Source organism: Esox lucius, chromosome 17 (assembly GCF_011004845.1).
Source record: "Esox lucius isolate fEsoLuc1 chromosome 17, fEsoLuc1.pri, whole genome shotgun sequence".
Taxonomy (NCBI): Eukaryota; Metazoa; Chordata; class Actinopteri; order Esociformes; family Esocidae; genus Esox; species Esox lucius.
This window is the reverse complement of record NC_047585.1, coordinates 19,355,814-19,378,225: the sequence shown is the minus strand read 5'-3', so window position 1 is coordinate 19,378,225 and position 22,412 is coordinate 19,355,814. Positions and strand designations below refer to the sequence as shown.

Genomic DNA, 22,412 nt, shown 5'->3' with positions numbered 1-22,412 from the left:
TTCTTCTGGCTGGAAATGACATGAACAAGTGACAAAACACGGTAAGACATTGGGCTGGAGACACAAATGAATAATCTAACTATTTCTGTTTTAGCCATGACTTGCAGTTGACTAGTAACTGACTAGAGAACTACTGCTGTCAATTTATAGGTGATTAGAATGCTCTCTCGTGGAAATTACAAGACCATTGTAAATGGTATAGAAACTTGCATTTTCTCATTTTTAACAATTTAAAGCATTATGAATAATGTTGGACATGGCATTTTTTGTAAAATTTTGAAAAACAATAAATAGTTACTAAATACTTTTGGGCTTAACTGTATGTCACCAGAGTACTGTACAGCCTGTAGCACACAGCAGTTTAATCATGTATTACAATAAAATAGGTCCACCACCCACATGCCACAGCGCTCAAAGTCCCCCAGAGCATGAGTGTTTGGCGTGCAACCAAAAAACATGTTGCCTGTTCAGTCACACTTATAATAAAATATTTGTCTTCCCGGGATTACCAGCAGAATCTCAATGGGATTAATCCATAATTTCTATTCACAAATACACACATACATGTACACATATTCACTTATTTATACACACCCTAATTTTGTTCTAGTCATTTTATTAGTCCCAACCCTCCAGATTCTAAAGAGGCAACCATCTTTTCCAGTAGACTAACATGTTTTTATTGCCAGCAGCAATACATTTTTCGTTCTTACTATGATTCCTTACAAGATATTTGAATCTGTTAAGGCTCAAGGCGTCCACCGATGCGGTCTTGATGTTTCAAATGGTGTGCCATTGTCTATCCGTTTCAAATGATGTGCCATTGTCTATCCGTTTCAAATGATGTGCTGTTGTCTATCCGTTTCAAATGGTGTGCCATTGTCTATCCGTTTCAAATGATGTGCCGTTGTCTATCCATTTCAAATGGTGTGCCATTGTCTATCCGTTTCAAATGATGTGCCGTTGTCTATCCGTTTCAAATGGTGTGCCATTGTCTATCCGTTTCAAATGATGTGCCGTTGTCTATCCGTTTCAAATGGTGTGCCATTGTCTATCCGTTTCAAATGATGTGCCATTGTCTATCCGTTTCAAATGATGTGCCGTTGTCTATCCGTTTCAAATGGTGTGCCATTGTCTATCCGTTTCAAATGATGTGCCATTGTCTATCCGTTTCAAATGATGTGCCATTGTCTATCCGTTTCAAATGATGTGCCGTTGTCTATCCGTTTCAAATGATGTGCCGTTGTCTATCCGTTTCAAATGATGGGCCGTTGTCTATCCGTTTCAAATGATGTGCCGTTGTCTATCCGTTTCAAATGGCACACTGTAATCTGCAGCATGGCAAAGAGCCCGGGTCAGTGTTCTTGTTTTAGAAAATAGATTCTACAATAATTAAATATTAGATTTCTATCACATTTTAAGTGTAAGATCACGCATTTTTCATAGCCTTTTTTTGCTCCTTTTTACCAGGGAGGTAAAGTATTATGAAGGGCACTGTGTAAACAAATACACTACAGACCGACACACAGCTCAGTCCCGCCTTCTGGTGGGTGCTCCTATATTAAGCAGAGGAAAACCCACCAAGACTAGGGTTGTTTTATAAGCAGTGAAGTCAGATTTAGCTCCAGTTTGGTCATGTCTGGAGTGAGGACTGTGCTGCTGCTTGGGGTCTGGGTCTTTCTCCTGGCTCTGTCTCATGGAGCTCTGGTCATCTCAAGGGATGCCTCCACATCTCAGGTAACACTTTTAAACTACTGCAGTATCTACTCTAATGTTTTTATAGTATCTACTCTACTGTTAGGATGCTGCGTTATTTCTATCACATTCGTGAATTGAAACTTTCTTTCCCAGGACTCTGATGGTGCTGCCAGGCTATTAAAGGTACCACATTTTCTCAGCATTAACACAACAGTAATAACAGACATAATTCAAATAATAAAGCTTTTGCAAAATCTGTCTTTTAATCCTAAATATCTTGTGGGGAATCTGATTACTGATTAACATTTTGTTCACCCCTCCTCCCACAAATCTACACCCCCAACAAATACAACCTATGAGGCAAGGAGTTGAGTCAACATTTTGAGCAACCCATGGTTACCCAACTCTGTATTTTGACAAAGACAGCATTATCACTGGTACCTAGCAATTCCAGACTTTTTTTTACCTTCATACAGTACAGCTATTTGAAAACAGCCCTGGAGTGCCAAAATGCTTGGTTTTCCTACTTGGTTTTCATCCTCTCACTTGAAAAAGGCACTGATTGACATCAAGTTGAAATAAAAATTCTTCCCTGAACAGAGTTGAATTGCCCAGTGTTCTCTGAAAATAAATCATATTGTGTAATCTTTTAAATGTTTTCCAGAAAAGAAGTACAGATAATGTGGGGGTAAGTAAATACTGTAACATTTTAAATCATATTTGTAAGGATGAAAATAGTGACAAGGTTTCACAGTCTTCATCTTTAGCATCCATGCCTGTATGGTACGCACCCAAATTGACTCATCTATTCTGAGCCGGAAGAACTGACTCAATGTTTTTCACAGGAGTAAAGCGGTAATTGTTTGTTTTGGCAATAATCCTGTTGTCAATACAGCCTACTCCTTACTATTCAGCTTTATAAGAAAATATGTTTGGTGAAAACATGTGAACTAACATACACTTTCATTAGACAGACATTTGTTTCTGAATCTGCTAGGGAGTTCACCTCCAGTGTGTAGGTATTGATATACATGAGACCTTATAGTTTGAGCAAATGGTTTGGATTGACAGAGCTGGAGTAGTAAAATAGTAATTCTGTTTGCCAGACTTGCCCAAATCCTTTGGACTGTGTTAAGGAGCTTGTATGATGTCTCTTCTCTTTTTTTATATGTAACTGTAATAACCGCCTCATCCAGAGAAGGTGGAAACACCTTACTGTTGTTGTAGGGCATCTGTGTCGTTAGGGCATAAGAAGGTCAAACAGTCTTCAGAAATCTACTGGGGTTCTTCAGAAATCTAACCCCGGGAAGTTTTAATAGTATTTCGAAAATCTGAATCCTCTCAATAATAAGAAATTATAATAATAATTATTGATAACAATAAAACCAACAAGGCATGTAGTTATTAGGCCATTGCATTATCGTCACAGGGTGGAATGAGGGAAATCACAGAAACACAGGAAGTCAAAATAAAATAAAAGGTATTAGATTTAGTCCATTCAGCTTCCTACGGCTTCCATTGAATGAGCTATGTAGGCATAACTGTAGCTTTCAGCTCCCATACTAACACAAACACATCAGAGGACGCATCATGGTGGAGACCACTCAATGGAAGAAAGCAACAGCCCACGAGCCACCAAAGACAGAGATACATTGCGGGAGAAGAGAACCTGTCTGCTTTCTTGATCATCTAAGCTATTTCTGTCATCCTCATTGCACAAGTTGCAGTTTAAATAGCAGTCTGTGGATCTCCGTGTTTCGTAAGCCTTTCATGTCAAATGAAATCGCAGTGAACTCTGGAAAGTTAATGACATCATCCTGATTGGGGCTTACCAGTGGCTTATCCACCACACTTCCGATGTGGGACTGTCCTCCTTGGCACTCCCCTTCTTGGAAGGCCCATACTTGGCAATATCTTTATTGGTAGCCATGACGATCGGCTTGGGGTGCTGTTCTTTCTGTTTGGGTAACACTAACCTGTGTGATTTGTTGTTGCTCACCCTCACCAGCCTTGCTCTCAGGGCTTCCTGCACTAAAATGGCTATGAACATTAGGGGACAGAGGGGTAAGTTGAGCAAATGTCTATTTAAATTGTCCCACAGACAAGGGGAAAAGAGACAGAAGTAGAACATATACATCTATACTTATTTCAGGATGTCCTGTAAGGTGAAATGACAATAATGCACCTATCACAAAGGGCCTTGAAAATCCTAGTCAAGGGGTAAGTTGATCATAGTCAAGGGGTAAGTTGAGCCATCGGAGGGTAAAATGGCCAATCCTTTTTTTCAAATAAAAACCTGAACACAATTTCAAATAACTTATATTTAAAATACATTTTAATAATGCATTCTCCCTTTCCAAACAGTCTTGCACATTTTGTGTCCTCATTATAATGTTTGAAATTACAAAAGAAACTAAAGGAGGGAATAAATGTTTACATTTTCTTGTAAATAACTTAAATATGACTGAAAAAATCCAGTTATACAGAAATATATCATCTGTGAGGTTTCACGGTAGTTGAGCTACATATTTTACAAATAAATCTTTTATCCTTGACACTATGGGGACTGTCCCTTAGATTGAATAATTACTCAGATTTATTTTAACTTTTTTTTATCTCCTACAGACATTAAAACACTCTGTGCATGGAAACTATTTTCTTTATATTGCTAAAAGTTACCTTTTAAACACTTAAAAACTGTCCTATACCTTTACTGAAGGAGCGATCAGGGTTCATACTGGGGTGAAAACTAGCAAATCAACAGTTATTATTCAGCTTCCTTTAATATTTTCTTTGTTGTATTCATGTTGTATTCATATAGACACAGCTGTGGATGAAAAAACCACAAGCACATGACAGAAAAATACACAAAAACAATATGCATAACCTCTACTAAATAGCTTAATCATAAGGCAAGTCAGTTCTACTCAAAGGTTATCCTCTTTGGTCTTAGGACTGTTGGACTGTGTTCAAGAGCAATCATTTTTATTGATTCCTTTACCCAGGCAGCCCAATTCTGATCTAGTAATTTTGACCAATCAGACTACTTACTTACTTTTAAGTAAAATGTGTGTGTTATATGTTTGAAATGATGGAGCTAATGTCTCATGACATCTACAGTGGGGGGAACAAGTATTTGATACACTGCCGATTTTACAGGTTTTCCTACTTACAAAGCATGTAGAGGTCTGTCATTTTTATCATAGGTACACCAACTGTGAGAGACGGAATCTAAAACAAAAATCCAGAAAATCACATTGTATGATTTTTAAATAATTAATTTGCATTTTATTGTATGACATAAGTATTTGATCACCTACCAACCAGTAAGAATTCCGGCTCTCACAGACCTGTTAGTTTTTCTTTAAGAAGCCCTCCTGTTCTCCACTCATTACCTGTATTAACTGCACCTGTTTGAACTTGTTACCTGTATAAAAGACACCTGTCCACACACTCAATTAAACAGACTCCAACCTCTCCACAATGGCCAAGACCAGAAAGCTGTGTAAGGGCATCAGGGATACAATTGTAGACCTGCACAAGGCTGGGATGGGCTACAGGACAATAGGCAAGCAGCTTGGTGAGAAGGAAACAACTGTTGGGGCAATTATTCGAAAATGGAAGAAGTTCAAGATGACGGTCAATCTCCCTCGGTCTGGGGCTCCATGCAAGATTTTACCTCGTGGGGCATCAATGATCATGAGGAAGGTGAGGGATCAGCCCAGAACTACACGGCAGGACCTGGTCAATGACCTGATGAGAGCTGGGACCTCAGTCTCAAAGAAAACCATTAGTAATACACTACGCTGTCATGGATTAAAATCCTGCAGCGCATGCAAGGTCCCCTGCTCAAGCCAGCGCATGTCCAGGCCCGTCTGAAGTTTGCCAATGACCATCTGGATGATCCAGAGGAGGAATGGGAGAAGGTCATGTAGTCTGATGAGACAAAAATAGAGCTTTTTGGTCTAAACTCTACTTGCCATGTTTGGAGGAAGAAGGAAGATGAGTACAACCCCAAGAACACCATCCCAACCGTGAAGCATGGAGGTGGAAACATCATTCTTTGTGTATGCTTTTCTGCAATGGGGACAGGACGACTGCACCGCTTTGAGGGGAGGATGGATGGGGCCATGTATCACGACATCTTGGCCAACAACCTCCTTCCCTCAGTAAGAGCATTGAAGATGGTTCGTGGCTGGGTCTTCCACTATGACAACGACCCGAAACACACAGCCAGGGCAACTAACGAGTGGCTCCATAAGAAGCATCTCAAGGTCCTGGAGTGGCCTAGCCAGTCTCTAGACCTGAAACCAGTAGAAAATCTTTGGAGGGAGCTGAAAGTCCATTTTGCCCAGCGACAGCCCCGAAACCTGAAGGATCTGGAGAAGGTCTGTATGGAGGAGTGGGCCAAAATCCCTGCTGCAGTGTGTGCAAAACCTGGTCAAAAACTACAGGAAACGTATGATCTCTGTAATTGCAAACAAAGGTTTCTGTACCAAATATTAACTTCTGCTTTTCTGATGTATCAAATACTTATGTCATGCAATAAAATGCAAATTAATTACTTAAAAATCATACAATGTGATTTTCGGGATTTTTGTTTTAGATTCCGTCACTCACAGTTGAAGAGTACCTATGATAAAAATTACAGACTTCTACATGCTTTGTAAGTGGGAAAACCTTCAAAATCGGCAGTGTATCAAATACTTGTTCTCCCCACTGTATACCATTCCATTATGCAATGACATACATGCCGGAGATCAATGTTTCTTGTCATGCTAGCTTTTCTAAAATAATTAAAACAAGGTAGGTTTAAGGTGCAGTTTAACTTTGAAATAATATTTGATACACCAAAAACGTATCTTCTTATGGTGGGGCAAAGTGAACCATTGGTTCAACTTTCCCCCGAGCCTGTGGCTCCTCTTGACCCACATCCATCACTGTGCCGAGTTTAGCAACTGAGAGCTAATCTTTTGGAAAACAATGTTTTTATATGTGATATATATGTTTAGACCTGGATACATTTGCTTTGATTTGATAGTCATTATATATGACAAGTAAAAAATGTACTTTGACCATAAAAAACATTTTGTTAGGTAACAAATGTTTTCCCATGCAATTTTAGAAATTTCTCTTGAATGATACAAACCACCTTAATTTCCTCATTTACTTGCGGCAAGGTTTCAAAGGTGTCTAAATCCGAGTTGCCGGATCCTTGGGGTCTAGCAGAGGGCGGGGCATATTGGCTCAGCCCCCCCTGGATGATTTGACGTGGGACAGGCCTGCCCTCTTTCGTCAGGCTCCAGCAATCTCTTGTGATCCCGGCAACTGCAGGCTCAATCGTGCTTGTTGGCCGGGGAAGGCAAACTGTCCTGGTTGGGTGAACAGTGTGATAAGAAGCAGATTGGCTTGGTGAGATGTGCATCTGAGGACATATCTTCAGCTCTTCTGCACCTGTTGTGGTCATAATTGTAAATTGGGAGACCGGAAAATAAAAATGGAACTGAAAGAAATTACAGGGAACTTGAATCTTTCAGTCAGGTTTTTTCCATGAGTTTCCTAGTTTATTTTGTACCACTACACTGCTGTTCTAAATTCTTCTGTTGCATTTTTTTGTTGTTGCTCTTTTCTCTCTTTACCCCTCAGGTGGAGGTGTACAGTGTAAAGGTGGACTGTAAGGTGACTTCTCGTTTTGCCCACACGGTCATAACCTCCATTGCCCTGAACAAGGCCAACATCTCTAGAGAAATTTTTTTCGAAGTGGACCTGCCCAAGACTGCCTTCATCACCAACTTCAGCATGTCAGTCAGCAGCAATTACATTAATCGACAGGACTAATGCTCTGCATAATTTGTGTTTGTTTCAATGGCAATATTTTTGTTTCCAGGGAGATAGAGGGTCAGACGTATGTGGGTAATGTAAAGGAGAAGGAGAAAGCCAAGAAGCAGTATGAGAAAGCTGTTTCCACAGGACAGACGGCAGGGCTTGTCAAGTGAGTGAATGGACCAGGGAATAAGGAAAGTCTATTACATCAAGAACTCCTTAACACATCTTGGGTTTGAGTATTCTTTTCAAAATCCACCTACCGGATGTCTGTGTGTGTGTTTGCGTGTGTGTGTGCGTTTGTGTGTGTACTCTAGGGCATCAGGGAGGAAGATGGAGAAGTTTTCAGTGTCTGTGAATATTGCACCCAATAGTAACGTCACCTTCATTATGACCCACGAGGAGATGCTTAAGCGCAAACTGGGCCAGTACGAGATTGTGACCCGGGTCAAACCTAAGCAGCTGGTCCAGCAATTTGAAGTCTGTACACATCAAACCCAAACAGCACTTTTGTCATCATCTTAACTACTTAGACCTGAGTCAAATAAGTCTTGTCTATGTCTCTATAACAGATTGTGGCAGATATTTATGAACCCCAGGGCATTGCCTTCCTGGATGCTTATGGCACCTTCATAACCAATGATCTTCTCCCTCTGGTTGAGAAAACAGTCACTGACAAAAAGGTGAGAATTATATTAATTTTAATGAATGAAATCCATGACAAACATATCTGTTTTTAATCCGTTTTGCAGTGTGTTGTTTTGTGTTCAGCTATAATATATAGGGTCATTCAATTAAAAGAGGGACTGTGATATTCAAGTAGACATTGTGCACAAATAAAATGAAGTGACATTCAATGGAGACCACATGGAGAATCCAATTAATCAGATTGTACTGGTGAATAAAGACAGGCTAAACCCAAACATTTATCCAGGTTTCTCCAAAATCATTTAAAGCTTTAGTTATCTTGTAGCATAGAGAATAAAGAATGTTAATATCAACCCAAAAAGTAATGAACATCCAATTGTCAAATCATAGCATGAAAGCAGGTGAGTAGCTTCTAATCTTTTTGTACATTTCTGGTATCTTATGGTGGAAAACCGATTACATGGTGCATAACATAAACCCTGTTATCCAACCTTTTCCAGTTGCAAACAAACATCTATTACATTTTCACATTTTAATGACTCAAAAGAAAATTTTATCTGGTGCACACATTGTCATAATGGCTCAACATGAAGACACACAACCCTGGCATTGCCAGCAGATACTGAGCTTTATATGACATCACCTTTACCATAAGGGTTGTCATGGATTATTTAGGATTATTTATTTTATTTTATTACATTTTATATTAAACCCAATGTGAATGTTTTTTATTAAATAGAGCGCTTGACACATTTTTACAGAATGTACAAATAAGTAGAAATTTGAACTTTGACCAAGTTACTCTATAGGCACCCAATTAAAGGAATGACCAATGCGGTGTTTCCCAGGCACACATCTCCTTCAGCCCAACACTGGACCAGCAGAGGAAGTGTCCAGGTTGTGACGGCACTCTGATTGATGGCGATTTTATCATCAAATATGACGTGGAGCGAACTGTGACTATCGGTGACGTTCAGGTCAGCTGAATTGAATGGGATCAGTTTCAACAGATAAATCCAACTAATTCATTTTGTCCCTGTCATAACAAAGTTCATTTGTCTTTCAGATAGTGAATGGGTACTTTGTGCACTTTTTCGCTCCCTCGGACTTACCCAGAGTTCCGATTAATGTGATGTTTGTGATTGACAGGAGCGGGTCAATGATGGGTAACAAAATAAGCCAGGTGAGACTGGATAGAAATGTTGTCTGTGAGAAATAAAGAAACCAGCACCTACCTTGTGTACTTCACCAAAATCAATACAAATATTTGACCAATCCCTGTGTGCCCAGGTGTAATCATGCCTCAGCTTGACTTCAGTTAACCTTAGTTGACAACAATCCTTGAATGACTCTTCCTACCCAGACCGGCCAGTCTGGGTAGGAAGAGTGATACCATTCCTCAGGCAGTGGATCAAGCCCAGGGTGCAGCCGTTTGTGCAGGGAGATCATGTGCTGTCAGGAATGACCAGAGAGAGGTAGGGAGGTTGTAAGGAAGGGAGATTCCCAAATAAAGACAGAGATAGAGAGGGGAGGAATTGAAGAGAGACCAACAGAGTTATTGCTCAATGTACAGATTAAAAAAAAAATGGATTCCTGTAATTGTTAAGACTATTTAAACAGAAGATAATGGGATGGACTTTATGACCAAAGAGCGGAAGTGGTGAAAAAGTCACTTCTCCAGCGTGCAAACAAAAATGATGGGTACAGGTTTAATATAGTTTCAATCTAACACTAATTGTTAGTGCTACCACAACCCCGTCCAGAAACAGGTTTGGCAATCTAACTGCAAACAGACACAAAAATGTTTGTTTTGCGTTGCCTTGCCATCAGCATTGGGTTTATTAACATGACATTCAACCTGCTACACCAGAAATCCACCAGAATGTTTTACCATGTTTTTCCTCAATTCCTTAACGGTTGATGGCAACACTAGTTGCTAGATGGTTCTGGTGTAGTTTCGGTCTAACAAACAATATATCCAGGAAAAGTCTTAATTTCTACTTCTGGGTTAGACCAATAGTAATAATGTGTATTTACCATAACTCATATGTCCCAAATAGTGCCATGTGTGAACTTCTAGTGGAAATCTTTATATTACAGTATCATTTGCAGTAAAACTGTTTTCAAAGAAAGTTGGCCTTAATGCAATATGCAAAAATATGTGCAGGCCGGTCCAAACCCTATGTGCAGTATAGCCAGTTACCTTTATGATATTTTTAAAAACAAGATGGGCAAAGATTCAAGGTGCAAACTCAAAACTGTAAGCTATGTCTATAACCTACTTTTCCTAAAGGAAGGACTGAGGTACAACACTCATGCACACAGACTGAATATAAAAGTAAATTCTGCATTTAAAGGCCAGTGATGGCTCAAGTCAGCCCATTAATTACCCTTCCATGTGAAGAAACCTCGACTCCACTACACTGAATCAGGTCAACCTTTCACCACGACTTGATGGCATGGGGCCCTCCTCCAGGAATTTCATTCATTATCCAAATACGAACTGTGCATGTTGGGGAGTAGTTATGCTTTTCTTATTTGATTGCCTTGTTTTTTTCCAAATATAACTGATCATGTTCTGAATGACCTGAAGCCTTTCCTCCCTGGTAGACAAGGGAAGCTATGCTAACGATCCTGGATGACCTGCATGAAGATGATTACTTTGGAATTATCGTGTTTGACAGCACCATTTTAGAATGGAAGGACTCTTTGACCAAGGCCACCAAAGAAAATGTGATTCAAGCAAAAACCTTTGTCTCCAGAATAAATCCCAGTGGAAGTGAGTCATGTTTTTTGTTTATTGAAAGGACTGAAAAGAGTAATCTTTAATGATAAAAAAATAAATAATTGAAACTCTGGCTGGACGTCACTTGGGAAAGCTAAACGCAGTCACATTGAGGAGCATTTATGAGGGAATTTACTACATTAAATCTAATATGTAGTTGTGTTCACTACTGGGTTTGTTGTGTCCTGTTTTCGTTTCAGTGACTAATATAAATTATGCTCTGATGGAATCTGTGAAAATGTTGAAAAAAGAGAGACAAGACAGGAAGCAATCTGAGAGGAGTGTTTCTATGATTATCTTACTGACAGACGGAATGCCCAACGTAGGTGGGTTACGGAGGCCTTCACCCTTTTAATCTCACTCGGATGGGAGTATTATTTTACCTTCAAGTAGCCAACTGCTGTAATACTGTGTGCTGGATCTGACCAGGACATTTGTCGTTCATGTATTAACTTATACCGTCATGTGTTTGTGTACAGGAGAAAGTTCAGTTGATAAGATTCAGGAGAATGTCCGTAATGCTATTAGGGGGAACATGTCGTTGTTCTGTCTGGGCTTTGGTGACGATGTTGAGTACTCCTTTCTGGATGTGATGGCCAGACAGAACAAGGGACTGGCCCGGAGGATCTACGAGGGCTCTGATGCCACTCTCCAGCTTCAGGTAAGGACACAACCCTGTGTCCCAAATATAATAAATGTCACTTTTCAGTAGCCTGATTACTCAAAACTGAAGGCTTCCACAGCAGTATTGTTAGCTACATTTTTGTTTGAAACTCCTTCCATTGCAGTCGTTTAGGTGACACCGAAATGTGTGGTTTTGTACAGGCATCAGCTTTTGGATTATCTGTAACTAATCAGCATGTCTATTTATCCATCTATCTATATATCAGTCTATATATATATATATATATATATATATATATATATATATATAGAAACAATTAAGAGACCACTGCAATTTTTTCTTTCCTTTCCAAATAAGTCGAAAAGGAAGGTTTTGAGTGAAAGAACAGAAGGGTTAAAAGAGACCACTGCAAATTGAACGCTTCTGTTCCTCACTCAAAACTTTCATTTGAAACTTTTTTGGAAAGGAAAGAAAAAGGTGCAGTGATCTCTTATTTTTTTCCCGGAGCTGTGTTTATATTTTACTGTGCAAAAGTCTTAGGCCAGTCCAAAATAAATAAATAAATATGTAAGAATGTTTTTTTTTTTTAATATACAATGTATGGCATTGCCATAAACAAAAAGAAACATCAATTAAAGCAGCGAGCAGCGTTTCAGGGGGCCAAGCGGGGCTCAGGAAGCATCTCACTGCATGCTCTCACTAGAGAAATGTTTTGCTATTTACAAATGCCCAATGCTGCTAGTAGACAGGATGTCCATTAGAAGAAGAGGAAATCAAAACAAAACAAAAAGACCTTGAAACCAGAAAAGGAACCAGGCAATCCTAGTTCAGCTGATTGAAGGGATGAATATTGTTGTCGCTGTCAGGTTTCAATCCCTGGTTTTCTATGTGGCAGACTGTCTTTAATCATTATGCTATTTAAACAACAGAATGCAACTTTTACCTCAGCCATTACATTTTTGCTGAAATAACATGGACAACAGAACATTTATTAACGGAACTAAAGAGTAGTCTTGCACAAAGACTGTATAGATAATAGATATAAAGTCTACTTATAATGAAAACAATGACTCCAATCACTACATGGCTGGTTCATTTCTTTGGAAAACAATAACAGTATAAAAGGGACAAATAATACAATTGTTCTCTCAAATATATGAAAATCATGGTATTACAGATGTGTATTGTTGTGTGAAGGCTGAAAATCACCTAGTGGATAAACAATTATGAGATACAGAAGGGAATTGTCTGAGAAGGGAATTGAACTAGGGTCCCAATATTGAAGGACCCAGATGTTTCCACTACACCACAGGGCCTGCTGGCAGTCCAAATAGTCTGAATGGGTTGTGATCAATAATACCCCAAATAGCAAACACAGGCATGTACAATATAACTGTAAACTTTAGGCATACTATAATACAGCTACTGAAGGTTGCAGCCAGCAAAGTTTTTGTCTATTCTGAACAAATCCTAATATGTAATTTGTTTTGTCTGCAGCAAGCCTGGAATAGTGGTCAGCTGCATGGCAGTCTGTGTCTCTAACCACTACGCTTTTTAACAAGGGATAGCATATCACTCCCTCATTTACTCAGTAAGAGACATTCGCTCTTCTTGGCCAGCTTTGCTTATGCGGTATGGCAAAAACCATGTGTGTATGGAGTGGAGAATGTGTGTATGTGTTATGTGCAGAGATATGGGACATTGTGCTTGTGGGGGAGGAGTCAGGTTTCTCCTGCTAAGTGACAGGAGAATGTGTGTGTCATTTTATGTGGAGATATAAGAGTGTGTGTAAAGAGAGACAGGAGAAAGTGTATTTGGAAGGAGGGAGTAGAGGGTAGGGTAGGAATATGTGTGTGGAGCAAAGAATGTGTCTTGGTGAGGATTCGGGGGAGGAGAGTGTGGATTGTGTGTGACGTGAGAATATAATGTGAGTGTGATAGTGTGGAGGGAGGAGTGCATATATTAGCCACCCTGCGTTAGCCACCCTGCGTTAGCCACCCTGCGTTAGCCACCCTGCGTTAGCCACCCTGCGTTAGCCACTCTGTGTTAGTCACCCTGCGTTAACCACACAGCTGAGTGACAGCTAAAATCCCCTTCCTCTAACGTCACATGCACATGCAGTGGCCAAAATGATGTCACCCTGGCTGAATTCCTAATACCATTGACTTTGAATGGAAACGGGTTTAGCTTGTTAAGCTGAAGAATGTTTGGCTCAGTTAGTGATTAACATCTCCAGAAAGTTATGTCTCTGACATATTTGGCTGATTTTTGGTAAATTTCTTAAAATCTGTGAGGTTTGTAGCACCACCATGAGAGCTAGCTGTTCATACCTTTCAGGGTTCATTCCTGGCCTTGGTCTTTATCTGTAAAGCAAGTAGCATCTTTCTTGGATAATCCTTTTAGGATTTATAACCTTATATAGGATTTGCCACAATTATGTCAAATTAAATTGCGGATTGTGGCAACATCGTTTGAGTTATCAACTTTTTGATAATGGTCCACAGGTCCTTCACAGCAAACAGAATGCCAATCCATTCAACGGTCTCGGAGATGTCATTTAAGATGTCAAAATAACTCAAAACACTGGTGAGGTTTATAGCGCCCCCACAAGGTCATTCTATACTTGACTTCTGCTGTCCATTTGTGGAAGAGATGTTAATGGGAGTGATTCATTTGGTAGCTGTCAAATATTCCCATGTGGATTTATGGCCTTATATAGTCATAGACCTGCCCGCATTAATTTCAGTCGCTGATTTCAGCCATATTGTTTGAGATATCAACTTTCCTTACATAACATTTAAAGATAATGGTTCAAGGGTCCTTCACACCAAACGGCATGCAAAGCCGTTCTGCAGTCTTGGAGGAGATGTGGTTAACGCAATTTTCACAAAAGTCAAAATGGAGGCCATATTGTTTGAGATATCAACTTTTATTATATATCTTTTAACAAATAATGGTACAGTAGTCCTTTACACCAATTCTCAACCAAATCTTTTTAGTGATTTCGGAGGAGATGTCGTTTAAGTGTGTTTTTATTAATTGCAAAGTCGTGAGAAACAAAGTTTGGAGCATTTTGAACCAGAGGGAACCGAGCTATGGACCTCTGAAAATGGCCCTGGAGAATAATAATAATAATAATAAAATGTACAAACATAAGAGGGTTCCTTTTCTGTTTTATTTTTTTTGATTTCCTCTTCTTCGATTGGACATCCTTACTGCTAGCGGTATTGGGCATTTTAAATAGCAAAACATTTCTCTAGTGAGAGCATGCAGTGAGATGCTTCCTGTGCCCCGCTTGGCTCCCAGAAACGCTGCTTGCAGCTTTAATGTTCATTTGTATTCATTCAGATGTTGAATGGTGTTACTGCAACCATAATTTAATGCCTAGATATACACTCACCTAAAGGATTATTAGGAACACCTGTTCAATTTCTCATTAATGCAATTATCTAATCAACCAATCACATGGCAGTTGCTTCAATGCATTTAGGGGTGTGGTCCTGGTCAAAACAATCTCCTGAACCCCAAACTGAATGTCAGAATGGGAAAGAAAGGTGATTTAAGCTATTTTGAGCGTGGCATGGTTGTTGGTGCCAGACGGGCCGGTCTGAGTATTTCACAATCTGCTCAGTTACTGGGATTTTCATGCACAACAATTTCTAGGGTTTACAAAGAATGGTGTGAAAAGGGAAAAACATCCAGTATGCAGCAGTCCTGTGGGCGAAAATGCCTTGTTGATGCTAGAGGTCAGAGGAGAATGGGCCGACTGATTCAAGTTGATAGAAGAGCAACTTTGACTGAAATAACCACTCGTTACAACCGAGGTATGCAGCAAAGCATTTGTGAAGCCACAACACGCACAACCTTGAGGCGGATGGGCTACAACAGCAGAAGACCCCACCGGGTACCACTCATCTCCACTACAAATAGGAAAAAGAGGCTACAATTTGCACGAGCTCACCAGAATTGGACAGTTGAAGACTGGAAGAATGTTGCCTGGTCTGATGAGTCACGATTTCTGTTGAGACATTCAGATGGTAGAGTCAGAATTTGGCGTAAACAGAATGAGAACATGGATCCATCATGCCTTGTTACCACTGTGCAGGCTGGTGGTGGTGGTGTAATGGTGTGGGGGATGTTTTCTTGGCACACTTTAGGCCCCTTAGTACCAATTGGGCATTGTTGAAATGCCACGGCCTACCTGAGCATTGTTTCTGACCATGTCCATCCCTTAATGACCACCATATACCCATCCTCTGATGGCTACTTCCAGCAGGATAATACACCATGTCACAAAGCTCGAATCATTTCAAATTGGTTTCTTGAACATGACAATGAGTTCACAGTACTGAAATGGCCCCCACAGTCACCAGATCTCAACCCAATAGAGCATCCTTGGGATGTGGTGGAACGGGAGCTTCGTGCCCTGGATGTGCATCCTACAAATCTCCATCAACTGCAAGATGCTATCCTATCAATATGGGCCAACATTTCTAAAGAATGCTTTCAGCACCTTGTTGAATCAATGCCACATAGAATTAAGGCAGTTCTGAAGGCGAAAGGGGGTCAAACACAGTATTAGTATGGTGTTCCTAATAATCCTTTAGGTTAGTGTAGATAAAAAGCTGTGTAATGGCAATCTTTGCTTGCTGTACCTTTAGCTTTACCATTCAGGACGGGTAGGAGTGAAGTTTTTGACGCAGACACACAAAGACCTTGCAGAGAATATTGCAATTGAAGTTGGTGGTGGTTTATTGTAGTAAATTGTACCAAACAAATAAACATACCGGTTGACTTATTCTCTTGACTCTAATCTGTGGTGCTCTGTTGTCAGTGCTCTGTGGTCTGTGCTCTGTGGTCTGGTGAGAACTGTTTGCGCTCCTCCTACCTGTCTACTACTTCCTGTCACCTATGCCCCCTATATACAACCAAGTGTGCATCTAAAATCACTGTCACCCGGTGTCCAAACAAAACAAAATAAAAGCCCAACAATAAGCATAAATGGCTTCTACAAGCTGTATAGGGACATTGTATGTTTCTATGGATAATGTAGAGACATAATGTAGAGATAATGTAGAGATAATGAAAAGACCGAGGTGTGTGTTATTCAGTAGCATCAGACCGGAATGAGCCCATGCTGCAGCTTATGTGTATCACAGGCCGTGTCTCAGACCGCTTGACCAAACCAGGATGTTTTAAATGATTTTGTACATGCATGTTCATATCCAGACTCCCTGCCTCTACCATCCCTGGGTGGTGGCGCAACGTTTGGCCAGATCAAGTTTGGGTAGCCAGGCAAACTTTTCGGACCATTTCTGGTTATACCACATCACTGACAAACCACCTCTCAGTATTTCTGAATTCTTTACCATAGGCTGTTGTTAGGTCAAACACAAATCCTCCCTGTTGGCATTATTGATGAAACACTGTAGAAAAGAATGTTGGCCACATCTCAAGGTGACGTGTGCCTGTGTCTCAGGGTTTCTACAAAGAAGTGTCCACTCCTCTCCTCTCTGAGGTCGACCTGCGTTATCCTGACGACCTGGTTAACTCTCTGACCACCAGTCACTACAAGCAGCTGTTCAACGGCTCAGAGATTGTGGTAGCTGGCCGGCTCTCGGACAATAGCCTGGATAACTTCCCGGTGGAAGTTTTTGCACAGGCGGTGAGGAACAGACCGGCCTATAACACTACACCTCAATAATGGCTAAAAAATGGAGATACAGATGGATATCATTCCACCTGAAGGGCAATGAGCTCTCATCCTTTTACTCTGGTACTCAACCCAACTAATGCTTTGCTCTCTCTCTCTCTCTTACTGCCTTTTACATTCTTTCTATTTCTCTCTTCCTTTCTTTTTTTTCAGTTTGAAGAAGACTTTAGTGTCAAGAGCCAGGCCAGTGCCCAGGATTGGGACCTGCTGTATCCTGAACAGGAGTACATCTTTGGGGATTTCACTGAGCGTCTTTGGGCCTACCTCACCATCCAAGACTTATTGAGCAAGAGGTCAGTGAAATCACTTAACGGCTATCTATTTAATGCAACATTGTGGGTCTGTCTGTCATGCAAGTGTTGGATCACTGCTTGTGTAGCCATTTTTACCTAATAACCAACTTTAGGATTTATTTATTTTATTTGAAAATGCAGAAGTATACTGTAACAACTGTATCTTTTATAAGAGCATTTGAAATAAAATGTGATTATATAGAACACTCCTTTAAAGAGCAGTTTATTAAGAATTGTTTTACCAGCTATATTGGCAGAATATGTGCTTTTTCTTGTAACCTAAGGACTTAGGCAAAGAAGTGGAGAGTGGAAGAATGTGTTCATTTGAAAGCTAAAACAATCATTAATATTGTACACACAACTATGTTTTGGTTGTAATGGTGTTTCGCCACCAGGATGTGCTGTTGGTTACACTGGGTGCCCACAAACTACTGTCAATAAATAAAAATGTATGCATTCACTAGTGTAAATTGGTCTAGATAAGAGCGTCTACTCATTGGTTAAAAATAAAAGTAGTTCTGAAGTACTTCTCATGCCATTAAAGGTTGGATATCGCTTGCCAAACACAAAGTGATGCTTGCGATCTTAGCTTTTTTATCATACATTTTGTTTGGTAAAGAATGTGTAAGCATTTCATTCTTTTCTGCCCATGAAATGCTATTTAAACCTGAACCTAAAACGAATGCAATCATTCTCCATCCTCTCTGGCTGTCAGAGAGACGGGCACTGAAGAGGAGAAGGCCAATGCCACTGCCCAGGCACTGGAGATGTCTCTGAGATACAACTTTGTCACTCCCCTGACGTCAATGGTGGTCACCAAACCAGAGACTGAGAAGGGGCCGGAGGACCCACTGATAGCCGACAAGCTGACTGAAGGTACGAGGCCCAGTGGGCCCCAGTACATCTGGCCTCTTGATCTTAGCGGTTATGGAAGTCCTTGTTTGACAGTAGTTTGTGTCTCACTGTTTTTCTGTCCTGCTACTGTCTGACAGATGAAAGGGTGAAAAGTCAGAAATATGGTAAGCATCTTCCATTAATTGACCGAACTGGATACTTCTGAATGGCCTTTTACGTCATTACACCAGGTCAACTCAGTGTATGACACAGAAGGCTGAGCCACAATGTGTGATCGGATGAGATTGCATAGTATAACAACACCCTGTGATATTCAGAGTAAATCTATACATAAAAAAAAACAAAAAACCTGATTTGTACATTTTCAGATCATGGAAGTGTACCTGTTCACCACAACCAAAGAACATATATGTCCAGCTCCCCCATATACTATGGTGAGTTCGCCTTTATTCACCGTGACCCTCCTCTCACACATTGGTTCATTCAGATTTGTTTTTAGGCGGAACTGTCCATTCACACGCTACACTATTTGTACTTTTCACTGACCAACATGTTGTCAGGCAACATAACAGCTTTGAGGGTGATCCGATGTTTGGATGTGCTGAGCCTCAGTCAAATCTGTCCAACTAGAACAATCTGTTGTTTCAGTGGATGGAGATCCTCATTTCATCATTGAGTTTCCAGGACGGGAGGATGCACTGTGCTTTAACATAGACGACAAACCTGGTACCATCTTCAGCCTCGTGAGAGACCCCCTGGGAGGTAGGTGTTCACAACTCAATGATGGTCTGAAGCAGAGATTTTCATGAAATACATTTTATTACAGTACCGTGAATAGGTACAGCTTTGGGAGTTGTATGGATTATTTGAAATTGACCAGTCTTGGACAGTAACACTGCTGAATGTCACAAGGTACGAAACCAAAACATGACAAACATCAAAACTAAATCCTGAACCATTCAATCAAAACAACAACAGCTTGGATCTATCCCATGGTGCCTTACAGGTGTTTTAGTCAATGGCCAGACCATTGGAGATAAGAAGGTGGCACCTAATGGCAAAATGAACACCTACTTTGGTCGCCTTGGCATCGTACACCAGGCACTGGGGGTGAGACTGGAGGTGACTACTCAGGACATCACGGTGTCCCAGGATGGCAAACAGGCCAAGTTCTACTGGTCAGACACAGCCTCTCTAAAGGGAGCCAAGTAAGTCCACTCCACCTTTGCATTATGCAAACGCATGAGATAAAAAAAAAACACTCTTGAACGTCTACAACTATTTCAAAATTATGTAGAAATTATATGGACCTACAAATTTGTTTTCCACCATAAAAAAAAAATCCACTTCTTTAGTGTGCAAATATATATATATATTTTAAATCTATATGTTCCTGCACTTCCCTTTGTTGCTCTAGTTTGAATCCTGTTCTGATGTGTGAGTTGAGGTCCAATAACATCTGAGGCTCTAAGGCAAATATTACATCATAATTAGTTTAGATTCAACTTTATTGTCATTAAATAATGACTACAACGAAATGCAGTAAAAAATAAAGAAATAATTATATAATGACAAGCCAGCCAGGAGATTAAGCCAGAATCTTTTGATCCTGCAGAGAAAAAGGATTAATCAATTAATGAATGAATGAATAAAGCTCCTTTGAGATAATGACAGAGAGAGGGAAGAGAGAGAGACATACAGACAAACAGAAATTATTCAAATTAATTGTATTTGTTAAAAATATTCATCTTAAAGTACCTATCATATGACACCTTTTGTAGTTATATAATTTTAAAAGTTAAGACATTGTAAATATTAATATCATTATGCTATTTTCTTAACATTGAGTAAGGGAAAATATTTCTTCTAAATAAATGTAAGCCTATACCAAATAATGTTAAAGACAACATAACAACAGGTAATTTAAGCAAGCCAGCAGTGCCTATTTCTTACCATGAACTACTGAATCTATTTCAAAGTCTGCACATATGAAATGGTCGCACTGATTTGGCCAAGGATTGATGGTTCAGTATTGTATTTGTTGTGGTTATGTGGCCGCAGTGAAACCACCTTTATCTCCCTCTTCCCCTACAACAGTGTCGACCTGGAGGTGACCAAGGACCGCAGCTTGACTGTCACCCTCAGGGACTCAGTACGGTTTCTGGTCATCCTACACAAGGTGTGGAAGCAGCACCCGTACCACCAGGACTATCTGGGCTTCTACACCCTGGACAGTCACCTCCTCTCCCCAAGCGTCCATGGCCTTCTAGGTAAGACAGTCACTTCCTCTCCCCAAGCGTCTATAGTCTTCTAGGTAGGACAGTCACTTCCTCTCCCCAGGCGTCTATAGTCTTCTAGGTAGGACAGTCACCTCCTCTCCGCATGCGTCCATGGCCTTCTAGGTAGGACAGTCACCTCCTCTCCCCAAGCATCCATGGCCTTCTAGGTAAGACAGTCACCTCCTCTCCCCAAGCATCCATGGCCTTCTAGGTAGGACAGTCACCTCCTCTCCCCAAGCGTCCATGGCCTTCTAGGTAGGACAGTCACCTCCGCTCCCCAAGCGTCCATGGCCTTCTAGGTAGGGCAGTCACCTCTCTTCTTCTCAACCGTCCATGGCCTTCTAAGTAGGACAGTTACCTCCTCTCTCCCTGCTGGCCACCAGGGGGCACCACATGACTGTCTTTTTCAGGGCCAGATGAAATATTTTTCTCTGCAGTGTGCTTGAAAACATAGCCTGTGTTTCTGATCTGTTTAAATGCATAGCGTTGTCCCTTTGCAGGTCAGTTTTACCATGGGGTGCAGTTTGAGGTGAGAGACTTGCGCCCAGGAGAGGAGCCAGAGAAACCAGATGCGACCATGCTGGTGAAGGGACACGAGCTTACAGTTACTAGGTAAGTAAGACACACACAGACAGAGACAAAGTGCAGGGGTTTTACATGGTTGCTCATCATTGCTGTGTTTCAACAGGGGCTGGCAGAGGGACTTCCACTCACATATCAGGAAAGGTGATTTGGTTCCCTGCTGGTTCATCCATAGCAATGGCAACGGCCTCATAGATGGAAACCACACTGACTACATCATGTCTGGGCTTTTCAAGACAGTCTGAGGCTGCTACACTCTAACAGAACATACAGTTAATCTTTCATCGATTTCACATGTTTTCAACACTGTGTGCTTAGACAAACCATCATACCAGGAGATTTTACATGATGTTCAGACAGACTGAAAAACATTTAATGCAAAGATAAGTGGCTTTAAATGACATTGAAGGTTATCATACAAATATGATAGTGACAAACAAAACCTGTCGATACTAATGTGATGAACAAAACCTCTTCAAATAAATAGGGCTGCTTTGACTTGTAACCTGACTTGTATCTGTGTCTTGCTCTACCCAGTAATATCATCCAAAGGTCACTTTATCTGACAGCATCTTCTTTAGTTAGCCTTTTATTCAGCATATTATTATGGGAAAAGTTACATAATAAAGGAGTGATAACTGTTCATTACCGGCTTGCAAAACATGCATTCTGAACAGCGTGAACGTTGTCTGCAAACAATACGACAGATGCTTTAAATTATGACAGAAGCTTTAAACTATATGACGGCCAATTTAAACGATATGAAAGTTGCTTTAAGTGTAGTGTTGCGAGGTAAGGCTTTTCAAAATCTAGCTATTAAAGTTAGTCAGCATTAGAAGTCTTCCAGAGTAAATTATACATAAACAATTGTATTCTGTTATCTCTGACATTCCATAATGACTTTGCTCTAATATTCCAGAATATTCTGAGCAAACTCTATCAAGCTATGTTGTTGTAATTGTACCAACGAGTTCTATTTCGTTTCCTTTGGGTCTGTGTCTGTCCTGGTCCCTGAGCCCTCAAACCACTGCAGAGAACAACCCAGTCTGGTGACTCCTGGATGGTTCAAATCCTCATGTGAAAGGAAAAGGGAAATGTACAGTTATTTGTT

The 22,412-nt window shown here is 40.5% G+C and overlaps 1 protein-coding gene across 2 annotated transcripts; it reads left to right on the top strand.

Annotated features, from left to right (window-relative positions):
• The first annotated feature begins 1,594 nt into the window (after positions 1 to 1,594).
• itih3a (inter-alpha-trypsin inhibitor heavy chain 3a) lies at positions 1,595 to 21,806 on the top strand. Of its 2 annotated transcripts, XM_010881813.4 has the most exons (22): positions 1,595 to 1,737; positions 1,852 to 1,881; positions 2,363 to 2,386; positions 7,345 to 7,499; positions 7,586 to 7,690; positions 7,839 to 8,001; positions 8,094 to 8,204; positions 9,018 to 9,146; positions 9,236 to 9,352; positions 10,780 to 10,948; positions 11,155 to 11,280; positions 11,434 to 11,615; positions 17,059 to 17,244; positions 17,446 to 17,585; positions 18,301 to 18,461; positions 18,578 to 18,604; positions 18,809 to 18,874; positions 19,089 to 19,202; positions 19,447 to 19,648; positions 20,538 to 20,710; positions 21,220 to 21,331; positions 21,408 to 21,806. In XM_010881813.4, the coding sequence occupies exons 1-22, from the start codon at positions 1,636 to 1,638 to the stop codon at positions 21,544 to 21,546; spliced, it is 2,733 nt and encodes a 910-aa protein (XP_010880115.2). In that variant the 5' UTR covers positions 1,595 to 1,635; the 3' UTR covers positions 21,547 to 21,806. The 2 variants fall into 2 exon arrangements, with proteins under 2 accessions (XP_010880115.2, XP_034143423.1); XM_034287532.1 differs by lacking the exons at positions 1,595 to 1,737; positions 1,852 to 1,881; positions 2,363 to 2,386 and adding an exon at positions 7,088 to 7,110.
• Positions 21,807 to 22,412: the final 606 nt, after the last annotated feature.

Bases quoted from the DNA above. Each gene is read 5' to 3' on its own strand.
- itih3a (XM_010881813.4), top strand. From the start codon at position 1,636: ATGTCTGGAGTGAGGACTGTGCTGCTGCTTGGGGTCTGGGTCTTTCTC. The intron at 9,147-9,235 runs GTCAGCTGAATT...TTTGTCTTTCAG, and splicing joins TGACTATCGGTGACGTTCAG to ATAGTGAATGGGTACTTTGT. The intron at 19,203-19,446 runs GTAGGTGTTCAC...GGTGCCTTACAG, and splicing joins CGTGAGAGACCCCCTGGGAG to GTGTTTTAGTCAATGGCCAG.